The 16,292-nt window shown below is 41.6% G+C and overlaps 4 protein-coding genes and 1 long non-coding RNA gene across 5 annotated transcripts; 1 reads left to right on the plus strand and 4 right to left on the minus strand.

The window, feature by feature from the left end:
* Window positions 1–152: 152 nt before the first annotated feature.
* Window positions 153–6,082, minus strand: LOC6646844 (cytoplasmic aconitate hydratase). Its single transcript, XM_002069452.4, has 10 exons — window positions 5,996–6,082; window positions 5,826–5,921; window positions 3,787–3,956; window positions 3,518–3,733; window positions 2,946–3,456; window positions 2,785–2,885; window positions 2,597–2,713; window positions 1,227–1,881; window positions 444–1,165; window positions 153–383 (listed from the first exon to the last, which is right to left on the minus strand). Exons 1-10 carry the CDS (start codon window positions 6,000–6,002, stop codon window positions 267–269), a joined length of 2,712 nt encoding a protein of 903 aa, XP_002069488.2. The 5' UTR covers window positions 6,003–6,082; the 3' UTR covers window positions 153–266.
* Window positions 6,083–6,254: 172 nt separating this feature from the next.
* LOC6646843 (cytoplasmic aconitate hydratase) lies at window positions 6,255–10,274 on the minus strand. The gene is made up of 9 exons (XM_002069451.4): window positions 10,207–10,274; window positions 10,048–10,140; window positions 9,228–9,397; window positions 8,953–9,168; window positions 8,386–8,896; window positions 8,100–8,317; window positions 7,386–8,040; window positions 6,603–7,321; window positions 6,255–6,541 (listed from the first exon to the last, which is right to left on the minus strand). The coding sequence occupies exons 1-9, from the start codon at window positions 10,211–10,213 to the stop codon at window positions 6,431–6,433; spliced, it is 2,700 nt and encodes an 899-aa protein (XP_002069487.2). The 5' UTR covers window positions 10,214–10,274; the 3' UTR covers window positions 6,255–6,430.
* A 1,582-nt stretch (window positions 10,275–11,856) lies between these two features.
* LOC124459689 lies at window positions 11,857–12,865 on the minus strand. The gene is made up of 3 exons (XR_006953726.1): window positions 12,804–12,865; window positions 11,952–12,005; window positions 11,857–11,895 (listed from the first exon to the last, which is right to left on the minus strand). It is a non-coding gene; the product is annotated as an uncharacterized LOC124459689 (long non-coding RNA).
* Window positions 12,866–13,024: 159 nt separating this feature from the next.
* On the plus strand, window positions 13,025–13,968 carry LOC6647418 (exosome complex component RRP46). Its single transcript, XM_002069450.3, has 3 exons — window positions 13,025–13,210; window positions 13,275–13,510; window positions 13,566–13,968. The coding sequence occupies exons 1-3, from the start codon at window positions 13,099–13,101 to the stop codon at window positions 13,929–13,931; spliced, it is 714 nt and encodes a 237-aa protein (XP_002069486.1). The 5' UTR covers window positions 13,025–13,098; the 3' UTR covers window positions 13,932–13,968.
* LOC6647026 (CDK5RAP1-like protein) lies at window positions 13,929–15,776 on the minus strand. Its single transcript, XM_002069449.4, has one exon. It carries the CDS (start codon window positions 15,700–15,702, stop codon window positions 13,972–13,974), a length of 1,731 nt encoding a protein of 576 aa, XP_002069485.2. The 5' UTR covers window positions 15,703–15,776; the 3' UTR covers window positions 13,929–13,971.
* Between the last annotated feature and the right edge of the window lie 516 nt (window positions 15,777–16,292).

The following is a 16,292-nucleotide window of genomic DNA, read 5'->3' on the forward strand; positions in this document are numbered from 1 at the left end:
CAATTTTTATCGATAACAACTGTTAATGCTCTGTTGTCTGACTGTGAGTCTGTTAAATAACAGATTAGGGGTATTCGTATACGGCAAATTATTTATTTAAGACCCATTCACAGGCTCTGTTAATTTAAAAAAATAACGGTTTTCCCTTTGAATTGTAATATTTAAAGAAATAATTTACTGCTTTCAAATTGAATTATTTACAAAATCTTTGAATAGTTTAATTAGTTCTATTATAAACTAAGTTCTTTTTTAAATGCTTGGCGGGATTATTTTGCGGATAAGATTTTGCGGGCCATATACTGCAGGATACCTCCATTCTGATAGTATGTGATGTCCACTTCCGTATCGCAGCGTAGTATTGTCTCAAATATAGTTCCATTGGCCTGAAATCAAAGTTCATATTATTAAAGAATCATCTGAGTTGAGAATTTTTGACAACTCACCTCCACCTGGATCTTTTGACCCGGTTTTAAACCACTCTCTGGAAGATATATATTAAACACTTCACGACCATTTAACTGCAGAGTGTCAGCATTTTGGCCAGGCAGGAATTCCAAAGGCATAATACCCATTCCCACCAAATTGGAGCGATGGATGCGCTCATAAGATTCGGCAATAATAGCCTTAATGCCCAACATATAAGGTCCCTTCGCAGCCCAATCCAGGGAGCTGCCCGTACCGTATTCTTTGCCAGCTATCACAATCAATGGAGTAGCATCCATGCGATAGCGTTCTGCAGATCCAAAAACCTCCAGTTCCTCTCCACTGGGTATATGCTCGGTATAGGGACCAATCTTCGATGACAACTTGTTGACGAGACGTATATTTGCATAACATCCGCGTGCCATGACAGCATCATTGCCCCGTCGAGTGCCATAGGTATTGAAATCTCGAGGTGTAACATTCCGATCCGCTAGAAAACGAGCGGCTGGCGAGTTTCTAGCAATTGCTCCTGCCGGAGACATGTGGTCTGTGGTCACAGAGTCACCCAAGAAGAGCAAACAACGTGCCTTCTCTATGCTCTTTAACTTTGGTACTTCCCGGGTCATGCCATCAAAATAGGGAGGACGTTTAATATAAGTGGAAGCCGAGTCCCAGTTGTAAATAGAAAGATCATGCTGCACTTCCAAGCCTTGCCACTCCATAGAGCCAAGTCTAAACTTGCCTAAAAGTCGGAAAAATCATTGAATTTTAAAAAATATAACTTCTTGGTTTGGGTTACTTACTGTACACATCGTGGAACATGCTGGGTAAAACACTTTTAGCCTCCACCTCCTGAATCTCTGAACGAGTGGGCCAGATATCACGAAGGAACACAGGCTTGCCGCTGGCATCCACTCCCAATGGTTCCTTTTCAAAGTCAATGTCCACACGTCCAGCTATGGCATAAACAATCACCAGCGGTGGACTGGCCAAGTAATTGGCCCGGGTATTGGGATGAATGCGTCCTTCAAAGTTACGATTACCGGACAAAACGCCAGCACAGACCAAATTGTTTTCCTCAATGGTATTTGCGACATTCTCATCCAGCGGACCCGAGTTGCCAATGCAGGTCATGCATCCAAATCCGACAATATCGAAACCCAGTTGCTCCATAAAGGTTAGCACACCGGACTCCCTCAGATAGTAGGCAACCACACCCGAACCGGGTGACATAGAAGTCTTAATGTAAGGTAGAATCGTGAGGCCTTTCTCCACGGCCTTTTTGGCCAGGAGGCCGGCACCCAGCATCACAGAAGGATTCGAGGTATTCGTACAGGCTGTTATGGCCGCCAGTACTACAGAGCCATGTTGCAGTTTATAAGTCTTGCCATCGGCCCATTGGAATTCGCCAACTGTTTGCAGGGCCTCCGCTGTGAGACCGAAACCCTTGAAGCCAATCTGTAACAACAACAGGAAACTTAGTGTCAATCAACGTAGAGGGTCGCGTTCAATGACCCTTGGCAGCATTTTTATAGGTCAGTTTGTGTGGCGGAAGCCACTCGAGGCCCCACTGTGATCCAGTACACTGAACCCAATGCTTGCATTGGATTTTGGGCAAAAACGTTGCTAGAGACTTTTTGGTAATTCGGCATAAATATGTTGAGCGTGCCAAAAAAACAGAAAAGAAGAAAATGCATTGCTCGGCGAATTTTAAAGCCAAATAACCAATACGACGATCAGCCGGCATTCTGGAAATTTGATGCGCTGGCAGCGGCCAATGAACGTTGTCAGTGATTGGATCCAGCTTATAAGAGCTGGACAATCCAATTGCCAGGTTTCAGTTCTAAACCTTAAGTGAACGAATGCAACGCGAGTGATTCAACTGAGCCACATCATCATCTTCGCCGACATGAATTTATATCGAGTTATCTAAGGAAATAGTAGCCGTGATTTTAATTATTCAAATCTTTGACATATCACAGTTGCTGTTTCTTTTAGATAGCTCTTTTGTAAGCAGCCTAAAGTGACTGAGTGCCCGAGTGCCTGAGTGAATTTTGAATCAATTGTGCCAGACGGTTTCAATTTATGGGATACACCAAGTTCAGTTTTGTCGCATTCCACGAGCATCACTGGGCTTTGTTTATCTCATAGAGGAGAAATGAATACAACTTACTGGGCTGGACAGGCAGGATTTGAAATCCTTGGGTAAATCGACCACCGCCATGTGATCATGTGGTCGCTTTGGTCCCGAAATGCTGCTAACAACCGTGGCCAGATCCAAGTACAGAGACTGCAAAATGGTGAGTTAGATATTAGCCAACAATTATCGAAAGTTTCAACTAATCCAAACTGTATTCTAACCTGTGTATATTCTGGATCTTGAGTCTCGTCGTTGTAGTTGCGCATTTGCCCAGTTACCTTCAAGTATTGACGCACCACTTCTATCTTCTTCTCTGAACGATCTGTTGAAATAAAATGATATTAGAGATAACATTTAATGACACTAATTTTGCTCTACCCACTTGTTAGTTTCATATAATTGAGAGTCTTCTCGTCGGCGGGGAAATAGCCAACTGTGGCTCCATATTCCGGGCCCATATTAGCGATTGTTGCCCGATCCGTAATGCTCAGCTCGGCCACTCCAGGGCCATAGAATTCCACAAACTTGCCCACCACACCCAATTGACGCAAGTTTTTGGTAATGGTCAATACCAAATCCGTAGAGGTGACCAAAGGTCCTGGCTTGCCCACCAATTTATAGCCAATTACTTCGGGCAACAACATGGAGATCGATTGGCCCAACATAACAGCCTCAGCCTCAATGCCACCCACACCCCAACCAACAACGCCCAAGCCATTGATCATCGTGGTATGCGAATCGGTTCCTACCAAACTATCGGGATACAGGGTCTTTGAGCCATCCTCATTGTCCTGGTCAAAGACAACGGTGGCAAAGTATTCCAAATTCACTTGATGTAAAATTCCACCGCCTGGCGGAACAATGGAGAAATTGTCAAAGGCCTTTGCTGCCCACTGGAAGTTGACATTTCTTTTTTAATTCATATTATTTAATTTTCTAATATTATTCACTCACCTTAAGGAAGGCATAACGTTCCTTGTTGCGTCTAAACTCAGCCGCTTGGTTCTTGGCCAAGGCATCGGATTGACGCCAAAAGTCTACGCCAACCGAGTGGCAAATGGATAAAACTGTTGGCGACACAGGATTCACTTTGGATGGATCTCCACCCAATTTAAGGACAGCATTTCGCATAGATGCCAAATCCACTATAGCCGGTATTCCATTGTAGTCCTAAGACAAGGAGTAATTTTGAGTTTATTGAAATTTCTTTTTGCTAAACTCACATGTTGAATGACACGGGCCGGCTTGAAAGGTACTTCCACATCGCTGACTCCTTGCTTCAGCTCGGGTGTCCACTCTAGAAGACTTTTGACATCCTTCTCTGTGATGTTGAAATTATCACAATTACGCACCGCCGACTCGACCAATACTCGAATGGAGTAAGGTAAACGATCTGTAATTAAAAATAGACACCCGTGTCGTCATAGAGATTAGAGGCGCTTGCCTGGGGAGGCACAGATAGATAGCTACAACTAGCTTGTCTTGTTGTTATCAGTGATTGTGATTGAAGTGCGGCAAAGATCACTCCAGAATACCCTTAGTTTCGGCTTGTGACTTGTGTTCGCCTTGCCGTCACATGCCCCATTGAAACCGAAAAATATTCCATTACTTTATACTTGTAGTAACTACATAAATATACAGTGAAACCTCGATATAACGAACTTCGTTATAACGAAAAACCCAATATAACGAATTTTTTGTTAAGTCCCTTGAAAGGACTAAGGTTTTACATTTCAGTACCTATAGCGAATCAATAGATATAACGAATAATTTTGCGATCCCCCTCAGATTCGTTATATCGAGGTTTCACTGTATTTACCCCGGTTGCATCAGATTACGATACCCAAGCAAACAAACTACTTAAACTTTGACTTTACTTTTTACATATTTTTAGACTGGCAATTGAATAAACCAGACAGAAAAGACAGGCCCCGATATGGAACATCATCATCATGTGGAATGTTTTAAAGGGTTTTTATGATTTATATATACGAATTTTTATCTTAATTTAAGTCTAAAAATACTTTATCTATTTTAGAATATATTTACAGCTTTAGATTTGAAGTTTTTAATGAATTTATTAAAGAAAGAATGTGAAATTGAAATGAAAAATTAAAAGGAAATATTTGTTAAACAATTAAAATTTAAAACTTTTATATCAAGTTAAAAAAATAAAGCAGACTTTAAAACTTGCGTCTTAAGGAAAAGTTTACAATTTTATTACTTGAGTTAAATCAAATTCAGGAATTGGCATTAAAACACAAATAGTTGTTAAAAAAGTAAGCACACTTTAAATAGAATGTAGAATTTTAAAATATAATGTTATTTTAAATAGAATAACCGTATATTTTAAATTTGAACAGTTGAAAAGTATTATTTGGTATTTAATTTTATATATTTGAAAAGTTGGAAAGTCTCTTATGTAATGAATGAAAATAAGATTTCAATGGAATTGCAACTACTTGGATTAAATTAGTTGCAACTAAATGACAATGAAAAGTAACAACTTGATCAAAAATTAATAGTTTAAGCTCTTAGAAAAGAATTTAAATTACTTGAATTCCAATTATTTTTAGAACTGAGAACGCAAATTAGTTGATTTTAAACTAAATATTCTCCAAATATTCTCTCAAGAACACATTAACTAGCCATAGGATAAATAGGACATTTCAAACTTAAAGAAGAAGTGATTGGACATACATATCCTTAACACAGATAATTTATCTGTAATATATATATAATTTACTGGTTTCCAGAAGAGAACAATTAAAATTGTTTATACTTGTAGTTTTCAAATGCTTTAGGAAATTGTCACTTAAAATCGGTTCTAATTGCCCATAAAACTTTGTACAATTTGCTTTTCTAAGCTTTCGTAGGGCATACAAAAGTGACTATATGCCGAATGTTTTCCGATTTCGAAATCGTGCCCCTCTTAATACAAACACTATATATGTATATGTAGTACATCTAATACCCCTTAATGGGGAGGAAATAAGCTGCGTATATATGCAAATACTTATGAACATGTGTTTACAGTATACAAATTAATTAAATAAATCATAGAGAATTAATCGATGCATTACTAATAGTTCATAATTTTAGATAACAGAGGAAAATTGTATTGTTTGTGTAGTGTAAGAACAAAAACCTGTTTTGTTTGATAAGAAAAATATTTACTTATTACATAATGTTAGCATTTTATAGTATAATTCTGTTTTTGAATGTTAGATTAAGTTAGATTAATGTACTTAAATGAACTTACCAAATTTACTATCAATGGATGATACATCAAAATAATGGTAGACAATTCCATCAAGAGTAAAAGACTTTTGATATTTGTTAAATGGATTGCTGTTGCCTGCAAAGTGTAAAGTTGAAATTAATCTAATGCTTAATTTAAACACACAAATCACTCTTAATTACAACACACACCAGACATTGTTTGGTTTTTTGGTTTTTTTTCCGCTCTGGTGAACTTGCTGCGAACGAACAAAGCTAGAAACTGATTGTTTTATTCTAACGTTCAGTTAGTTATAGTCTTAGTTGTCTTTAGTGGCACTCGCTGGCCCCATGCGAATCGAGCAATCAGCTACATGGTATCTGATATTCTGATATAGCGTAAGCATGGACATTCATTCACTGGAGACATTTAATAAATTATTTACAGATAAAGATTCAAACAAAAGTCAGCTATAGAATTGATTTTTGTATATTTTAAAGGGTAGGCCATTGGTTATATTTGATTCTTTGAATAAAAGCACCACCACGCGAAAGGGTTTTCTTTAAAACTATGCAAATGAGCGGTATAAAAAATGCAAGTGGAATAAAAGTATAACAAACAAAAAGAAACATAAACAAATTATTAGCTTAGTTGAGCATTTTGCGTATCATGTAATTGAGAATGCCTCCATTCTTATAGTATGTGATGTCCACTTCGGTGTCGAAGCGCAAGATGGTCTCGAAGACAGTTCCATCGGCCTGCAAGTAATCGTTGTAATGCCAATCAAGAAAATTTATAGGAGATTTGCTTTCCACTTACCTCCACTTGAATCTTTTGGCCAGGCTTCAAGCCACTTTCGGGTAGAGAAATATTATAGACCTCACGACCATTTAGCTTGAGAGTCTCAGCATTTTGGCCAGGCAAGAATTGCAATGGGATAATACCCATGCCAACCAAATTGGAGCGATGAATGCGCTCATAAGATTCAGCAACGACCGCCTTGACGCCCAGCAGGAAGGGACCCTTTGCCGCCCAATCGCGAGAGCTGCCACTGCCATATTCCTTGCCCACAACCAGGACCAAAGGTGTGCCGTCTTCCCGATAGCGTTGAGCTGCATCGAAGATGTCAAGTTCCTCCTGACTGGGAATGTGCAGGGTGCGTGGACCCGTCTTTGAGGCCAGCTTGTTGACCAAACGAATATTGGCAAAGGTACCACGAGACATGATGTCATCGTTGCCTCTGCGGGATCCATACGAGTTGAAATCGCGTGCTGTAATATTACGTTCGGCCAGGAAACGTGCAGCTGGTGAATTTCTGGCAATTGAGCCGGCAGGGGAGATGTGATCTGTGGTCACAGAGTCACCCAAGAAGAGCAAACAACGCGCCTTCTGAATGCTCTGCAGTTTGGGCAGTTCGCGGGTCATTCCCTCGAAGAAAGGCGGACGTTTGATGTAGGTTGAATCGCCGCTCCATGAGAAGAGTTTGCCATCGGACACCTGCAGAGTCTGCCAGTCCGGAGAACCCAATTCGATTTTGCCTAAAAATCGTTAGAAAAAACCAAATGAGCATAAGCAAATTTTGCTATTTTCTCGACTACTCACTGTAAACTTCTTGGAACATGGCGGGAATGACATGTTTGTTCTCCACCTCCTGAATCTCTGAACGAGTGGGCCAGATATCACGAAGGAACACAGGCTTGCCTTTAACATCCACTCCCAATGGTTCCTTTTCAAAGTCAATGTCCACACGTCCAGCTATGGCATAGGCAATCACCAGCGGTGGACTGGCCAAGTAATTGGCCCGGGTATTGGGATGAATACGTCCTTCAAAGTTACGATTACCAGACAAGACACCAGCACAGACAAGATTGTTTTTCTCAATGGTGTTCACCACATTCTCATCCAAGGGACCCGAGTTGCCAATGCAAGTCATGCAGCCATAGCCAACAATATCGAAACCCAGTTTCTCCAGGAAGGGTATGACGCCGGATTCCTTGAGATAATAGGTTACCACACCAGAACCAGGCGATAGAGAAGTCTTAATGTAGGGTAGAATACTCAAACCCTTTTCTACAGCCTTCTTGGCCAGAAGACCAGCACCCAGCATCACAGAGGGATTGGAAGTGTTTGTGCAAGATGTAATAGATGCCAAGACAACTGAGCCATGTTGCAATTTGTAAGTCTTGCCATCATCCCATTGGAATTCACCAAAGTCAGCCTGTGCCTCTGGCTTAATGGCGAATCCTTTGAAGCCAACCTAGTAGAAATATGAAATATTATCAAAAGAACTTCCCGAGGATTAACAGATGCACTTACCGGGTTTGAAAGACAGGATTTAAAATCGGTGTGCATGTCAGAGACAGAGACACGATCGTGTGGGCGTTTTGGTCCAGAAACGGAACTCACTACTGTCGACAGATCCAGAGTAAGTGTCTGAGTGAACTTGGGATCTTGGGATTCATCGGAATAATTGCGCAATTGCTGTGTGGCCTTCAGATATTGACGGATCACTTCGATCTTCTTCTCTGAACGATCTATAAAATTACAATGAAATGGTTTATAAATAAGATTCCCCAGAACAAGTTTCCCTCTGTCTACCCACTTGTCTGTTTCATGTAGTTGAGGGTGTTCTCGTCGATGGGGAAGTAGCCAACTGTGGCTCCATATTCCGGGCCCATATTACTAATGGTAGCACGATCGGCAATGCTTAACTCAGCCACTCCAGGACCATAGAACTCCACAAACTTGCCCACTACACCCAATTGACGCAAATTTTTGGTAATGGTCAATACCAAATCCGTGGAGGTGACCAAGGGGCTTAGTTTACCAACCAATTTGTAGCCAATTACTTCGGGCAACAACATGGAAATTGATTGTCCCAACATAACAGCCTCAGCCTCAATGCCACCTACACCCCAACCGAGAACACCCAAGCCATTGATCATAGTGGTATGCGAATCGGTGCCGACAACACTGTCAGGATAAAGGATCTTTGAGCCATCAGCATTCTCTTTCTCGAAAACAACACGAGCCAGGTATTCCAAATTCACTTGATGGACAATACCAGAGCCGGGAGGAACAATCAGCATGTTATTGAAGGCCTTGGCTCCCCACTAAAAGATAATGATGATGATTAGGTAATCAATCTCCAGTGGGTTGCATAATCTACCTTCAAGAAAGTGAATCGCTCCTTGTTGCGTTCAAACTCAAGTGTCTGATTCTTGGTTAAAGCATCTGGAGCTCTTGCATAATCCACTTGTACAGAGTGATCAATGACCAAGTCAGCGGGGCAGATGGGATTGATTTTTTCAGGATTACCGCCCAAATCAAGGACAGCATCACGCATGGCAGCGAAATCCACAACAGCTGGCACTCCAGTGAAATCCTAAGAGGGCAAAGAATGTAATTAGAAAAGTTAATGACTATGAATTGAGTTCTACTAACCTGGAGAATGACACGAGCCGGCTTGAAGGAGACCTCCACATCATTTGAGCCCTGCTTTAAAGCCGGTGTCCAACCCAAGATGCTCTGGACATCCTTCTCCAAAACTTGAAAGTTATCACAGTTGCGCACCGCCGATTCCAGCAGCACACGTATTGAGTAAGGCAATTGATCTGAAATATGTGCATATTATGACATTAGAGATTGACAAATTGATAAAGATTTCATTGAGCAATTAACTTGAGCAACCGGACACGCGCCAAAAGAATATAAAATATTCCATATGTACATACATATTTCCCCCTACATCCATCGGACCACACAATCATCAGATTGACAAATGTTTCCCTCTGTGTTTTGGGTGGTGCTACTTGATAAGTGAGTACGATTAGACTTCGCTTATCTTTCGTTTTGTGTGTGTCTGGATTGTTCGACGCGAAACTAAACATGACGAGCCCTAAAATTATTATGAGCAAAATCTGTCTATTGATAACTTTCGCTTGCCGCTAAGTCCAAGCGGCACCACCTCTCCAATTGACACTACTTAGACTTGCAAATGAATGCGTTCCTCAAGTCTCAACATTATACGAGTGTGAGACGGAGAGAGAGAGAGAGATAGAGTGACAGAGAGGGAAAGGTCAAACTTCAAGTCACCGAGCCGCATTTCAACAGGTAGTTTTTTTTGTTTTTCTTTTTTTTAATTGGGTTTTTTAGGACACCGTCAAGTGCTTCAGATATTGGGTTCTATTGGGTTTTTGACCACGTAGCCAGCCAGCCAGATACCCCGCTCCTATTTATCCCCCTCCCCCAGTACTCGACTTACCATATTTGCCATCAATGGAGGCCAAATCAAAGTATTTGTACACTTCACCCGCCTGGGTGAAAGACTTCTCGAATTGGGCAAACGGATTGGGACCTGTAATTAAATAGTGAATTATATAAGCTTAAGGATTCCAATTGTATGTTGGTGGTGGATACTTGCCTGACATCTTTCAGAGGTTTAACACGAGCAAAATTTATTTCACTGAACCTGCTGCGAACGAGCGAAAGCTAAAAACTGATTCCCCCCTTGATGATACCGTTTAAGTTATAAACTTTTCAAACCCAGTGCTTGGACCAGTGATGACAGTTTAGCTTTGATTTCTCCATTTGTTTATTTTCATAAACGATTTCCAGCAGCAATTATGGAACTTGGATTACATTAAATGTGCAACTGAAGGTTATTTAACAAAATTCATGGGCAAACACTATTTAAGCACAAAAGAGTAAAGCAAAAATAAGAAAATTCACAGTTTAATCGAGTTTCTTGCGCAAGCCAAATTTGGCAGCAAAAAAAGGCGTGAGCGACATCACTGCTTGGCCGCTCTTATCAACCAGTTTTTCTCCTTTTTTTTGTCCTCCCACATTTGCTTTTAATTTGTTTTTACTCATTTGTATAATGAATATTAGGTACAGATAATAATTTATCTCTATTATTTATTATGCTTTAACAATGGAGAATCTATTTAAAATTCTAAAAACCGGCACTTGTTTTAACTTTAAAAATACTGGGAATGAGGGTTATCGATAACACCGTCGATAGCTTTCCACCTCTACTAAAGCGCACGTTGTTTATTTTACCATTTTCGACAGCCATCGTCCTGGCGGGTCGAACACTTGCAGCTCCAGACTGGGCCCTCTGCGCATTTTCGACAGCCATCGTCCTGGCGGGTCGAACACTTCCAGCTGCAGACTGGGCACTGTACGCATTTTCCGCGTACAGCACCCAATCGGTTGCGTCGGCCACCTCCTGTGACCCGACCAACCTCGCCCGCATCTCCCGGATTTCAGCAAGGCACTGGTCATTCCTCCCGCACTGCCTAGTGTGCAACAGCAATCCCTTCCTTCCCTTCGGCCGGACAACATTACACTTGTGGCAAGTGTTGTTGCCCCGGTCGAGGCAATTCGGGCCGTGGTCCACGAAGTCCCTCACGCATCTGAATTTACGTCCGCACAAGGCACAGATGTGCCTCTGGCTTATGAATATCCGATATGTATCCGCAGGCACCTTGTATATCGGTGGTGCTGGAAACTGTCCCAAAGGTTCCTGTGGTACAGGAACCACAGGCAGTGGTTCCTCTACCACCGGGTCCTGTGGCAGAGGTTCCACAGGCAGTGGTTCCTGTACCACCGGATCCTGTTGCAGAGGTTCCACTGCCTGTGGTTCCTGTACCACAGGAACCTTTGGGACAGGTTCCACTTTCCGTGGTTCCGATATCACCGGTCCCAGTATAATAGGCTCCAGGATCACGGATTCCATGATCGCTGGATCCCCTGACACTGGATCCTGTGGCATTGGAACCTGCACCGACTGCACGGTTTCTGCCTTTGCCTTCCGCTCCTGTTGGGAGAAAGAAAAATTTGAAAAATTAGAATGGGAAACTTAAATGGAAACTTCGACTATGCCGAAGTTTTCATACCCTTGCAGTAATTTTGGAATTACGTTCACTGCAACGAACGGACAGACGGACATTATCGACTCAGCTTCTCAAGAATATATACTTTATGGGGTTGGAAATTTACGTACCTCCGAAAATTGAAGAAGTGCTTCTCTGTTGAAACTAATCTGCTCCCTCAGAGTCGCAACGGCGCCCTCCGAAACTCCACGGAGCAATTCTATCACATTTGCAGCCTGGAAAAAGCACCAAAAATGAAACAGCTTACAATGTGAACTATCGAAATACTTACATTGCGGTTAGCCTCCAGTGCCAGTGTCATAACACGATTCGATTCCTCGGCCATCTGGAAAAAAAGATAGGAGTGTAGAAATAAAAAAAAAGATATAAATACAAGAAGAATTTATAAAATAACTTGCCTTTAAATTTGTGCGCAAAAAATTAACCGTTAACCGTTACAATTTTCGGTAACGCCGCAAGTTGCAATTTCAACTTCAACTTTCCAACGAAATTGGAATATTGGAATTTGAATTGAAATTCAATTTGTTTGTATATTTCATTTTCATTTTATTTTTTTCATTTTTTTGGACAACAACAAGTACTCTTAAATGCTAACAAAAATACTAATTCTAAAACCCCATCTAACACTAAATTATTATCACTTACATTTCTAATTATTCCTAAATTAAAATATTCCCTAAAAGCGCTTAAAACTATTTTCCCAAACCCTTCTAATCTTATATTGGAAACATGCGACAAAGAGATGTGTCTGCTCTCGCCCAAGGATCCAAATTTCCTGTTTGCTTCATGAATCCTTTCTCCACACGGTAGTACTGCTGCAGGTCCGCTGGAACACCGAAATCGCAAACCTCTATTGCTGCGAGGTTTTCGATGTCCAGCGGCCTGAAGTATACCTGACACAATGTGTCATCCATGTGCCCGTCATGTTTGAGCATTACTTCATTGAAATGAAAGTAATCCCAAACAAATGGGACTTTTCCGTTAGTAGTTAGGAAATAATTTCGCACTCTCACATTAATCGGATTGCCGTCAACACAAAGCAAACCAAATTAGTTGATATGTGTGCATCTTTTATAAATTTTAACAATTTTTTGATTAACTCTATGATTGTCTCGGCGCTTACATATTCGTCCATGGTGTGTACGATGTTGCAATAAATAATGCTCCTTTTGGAGCCATCGAGCGCCACTGCCATCATTGTTAAAATTTTTACAAATTTATATTAATATTAGATAATAATTTATCTCTATTATTTATTATGCTTTAACAATGGCTTTATTTAAAATTCTAAAAGCCGGCACTTGTTTTAACTTTAAAAATACTGGGAATGAGGGCTATCGATAACACCGTCGATAACTTTCCATCTCTACTAAAGCGCACGTTGTTTATTTTACCATTTCGCTTTAATTTAAATAAAAATGAATGAAATTGCCACTGACAAAGGAAAAGTTCCCAATGATAAGCTGAGGGAGATGCGATGCGAGTTCAATCCGCTCTCGCGATGCGATGGTTCAGTGATGTATAGCCAAGGTTGGTCGAATTAAACAAAGCCGGTTCAATTGTTGAAATTTGCAACTTGTTTACCCCTTAACAGGATCAACAGTTGTCATTGCCGCCGTTTTGGGACCAGTTGAGGTCAAGACCCAAAGCCTTAGCATAGATGGCAGTTACTTGGAGTGCAATTATCGACCAAAGGCGGGATTGCCGCAGGTGAAGGAACGCATACGAGAATCGGTAATACAAGATGTCCTGGAGTTGGCTGTGCTGGGCGAATCCTATCCACGTTCCAAGATGTCAGTTCAAATACAGGAGCTGGAGGATCGTGGAAGTGTAAGTAATTCAATGGAAGAAAAACGAGAAAAGGCTAATATATTCCACCATGCAGATAGACGCGTGTGCGGTGAATGCCGCCTGCCTGGCCATGATTATCGGAGGCCTGCCCATGAAATACAGTTTCGCTGCAGTGCAATGCATTATCAATGAAGATGGCGAATATATACTGGATCCGGATCAGAGGGAAACACTGCATCAGCGTGCCAGTTTCACATTTGCCTTCGACTCCCTGGAGGGAGATTTGCTGCTGGTGCAGACAAAAGGATCTTTTAAAATTGCCCAATTCAACGATATAGAGTGCCTATGCCGCTCTGCTAGTGCGAATATCTTTCAATTCTATCGTGATAATATAGCCAAATACCATGGTAGAAAGTCTAGCCCAACGAGCGATGTGAAAGAAATGGAAACGGAAACGTAGGAGTTAAGAAATAAAGCATAAATCTTGTTTATTAAAATTGCTACGCTTTGCTGTGAAATCTGGAAATGCTGCTCAGTTGCAGGGGTGTGCCCTTAAGCACCTGAGAATTGGATTCCTCAATGCGAGCCACCACAAAATCACCGACTCCAAAGGATTTCATTTTGCTAGAATCTTGTCCGGCTACAGGCACCTCCATAGAAGGTACAATAACCTTAATGTTTGCGTCATTGCGTCCAAACCAATGCAAAGCGGAACGCTTGCTTCTACCTTCGATGAGAATTAGTTGTTGTTGACCCACAAATTCTTGATGGAGTTGAGTGGCTCCAGTGCGAAAGGCTTGAACCATTCGCTGTAGTCGTTGTGTCTTCACCGCCAGCGGCACATCATCCACAAAGCGTCGATGTGCTGTGGTTTTCTCTCTCATGCTATAGGCAAAGAGATAGGCCACATTGTAACGAACCTTTTGGATTAGGGAGATAGTATCCTCGAATTCCTCATCCGTTTCGCCACAAAAGCCGCAAATAAAGTCACTGGACAAACCCACATGGGGCAGAATCTTGCGTATGTGCTCGACCAGCTCCAAATAGGCTTCCCGAGTGTAGCCTCGTCGCATTCTGGCCAAAACTTGTGAGTTGCCCGACTGGGCGGGCAGGTGCAATTGCTTGCACACATTCGGATAGTCGCGTATAATCCTCAGCACATCGTCGGAGAAGTCCTTCGGATGAGGCGAAGTGAAACGTATTCGCATTTCTGGTACTGCCTCGGCTACGCTTTCGAGCAGCTTTGAGAAGGGTAAACCACCGCTTTTTGGTTTGTAGACAGTCTTAAAACCAGGCACCGGTGCATCCTTAGTATTATCCTCATCTTGTCCACTGCGATCTCTGTACGAGTTGACATTCTGTCCAAGGAGTGTCACCTCTTTAACGCCCTGCTCCTGCAGGGTGAGCACTTCTCTCACAATGGACTCCAGAGGACGGGATCGTTCGCGACCTCGTGTAAAAGGCACTATGCAATAGGAACACATGTTGTCGCATCCTCGCATAATGGACACAAAAGCGGTAGGGGATTCGGAATTTAAACGCACTGGCATCACATCCGCATAGGTCTCGTCCAGTGAGAGGAGCACATTGATAGCCGAATTGCCATAATGTCGTGATACGGCCAGTAATCTGGGTAGGTCCTTGTAGCTATCGGGTCCAGCTATAACGTCGACACTTTTCTCCTGTTCCAGCAAACGTTCTTTCAGCCGCTCTGCCATGCATCCCAACAGAGTTAGCTGCAATGGTCCTCGTCTACTGGAGCGCTTTTCCTTGAGTGCTCGCAAATGGCGCAGACGATTCCAAATCTTTTGTTCGGCTCCATCACGCACCGCACAGGTAACCAACATGATCACATCTGCTTCGTTTTGGTCGTGGCATCGTTGATAGCCATTTTCCTGGAGTATGCTCCAAACCACCTCCGTATCGTTGGTGTTCATTTGGCAGCCATAAACCTCAAAGTGTACTTTTCGGCCCTGTCCATTGAAATCAATGCTATTTAGATAGGGCACACTATTGTCCACGTCCAATTCCTCGTTCTCCTTTAGCCTGGAAGTTGGTTTTGCTGTGAAGAAATCCTGCAAGCCGGGCCCCGAGTTAACTCGTTTCAAGAAGGTCTCACGTGGAGTTGAAGAAGTTGCTGGTGTTGGCTGAGATGCTGATGAGCCGGCAGCATGGCTTTGACTTCGCCAATGTTGTCTCAGACAGCTGACCAACTGCCAACGGCGTTTCATTTTAGTTTTTTTAAACGAATTTAAATTATGCAAGCATGTCGTTATTAGAGATGTCACTTTTTGAGAACAAAGCTAGATAAACAATACAAGCCAAAACAAACAAAAATAGCTAAAAATTGCTCAGCTGCTGCGCTCTTATAAATGAGTCGAACTCTGTAAAAGCAATTTATCGTTATCGGCGGAAAGTTTGAAATTACGTTTGTAAGTTTTACGATAGGGTGGATTGCGATTGAGAGCGAACATGTGGTTGAAACCAGAGTCTCGTTTTATTTATCCAGGACATGAATCTTTTTGGGTGTTATTTTGAAAATCAGTTCAAAGAGGGCGCTAGTGTTTTAAAAAAGGGCGCCACAGGAAATGATAACAGTCATTTTGGAAGTTATGACTGTTGGACTATTGTTTTAGTTAAGTTAACTTTAAAATTTTAGGTATCATTCTGTAGTTTACATATTCGAGATTTCTGCTTCGAATATTTTATTATTATTACATTATTTTTTATATATTTATATATATTTTATTATTAGAACTATTTTGTTTTGTTTTAGCAGGATATACTCCTTACTGTGTTCTAAATTGATTTGATAGACAAA

This window comes from Drosophila willistoni, chromosome 3R, assembly GCF_018902025.1.
Source record: "Drosophila willistoni isolate 14030-0811.24 chromosome 3R, UCI_dwil_1.1, whole genome shotgun sequence".
NCBI lineage: Eukaryota > Metazoa > Arthropoda > Insecta > Diptera > Drosophilidae > Drosophila > Drosophila willistoni.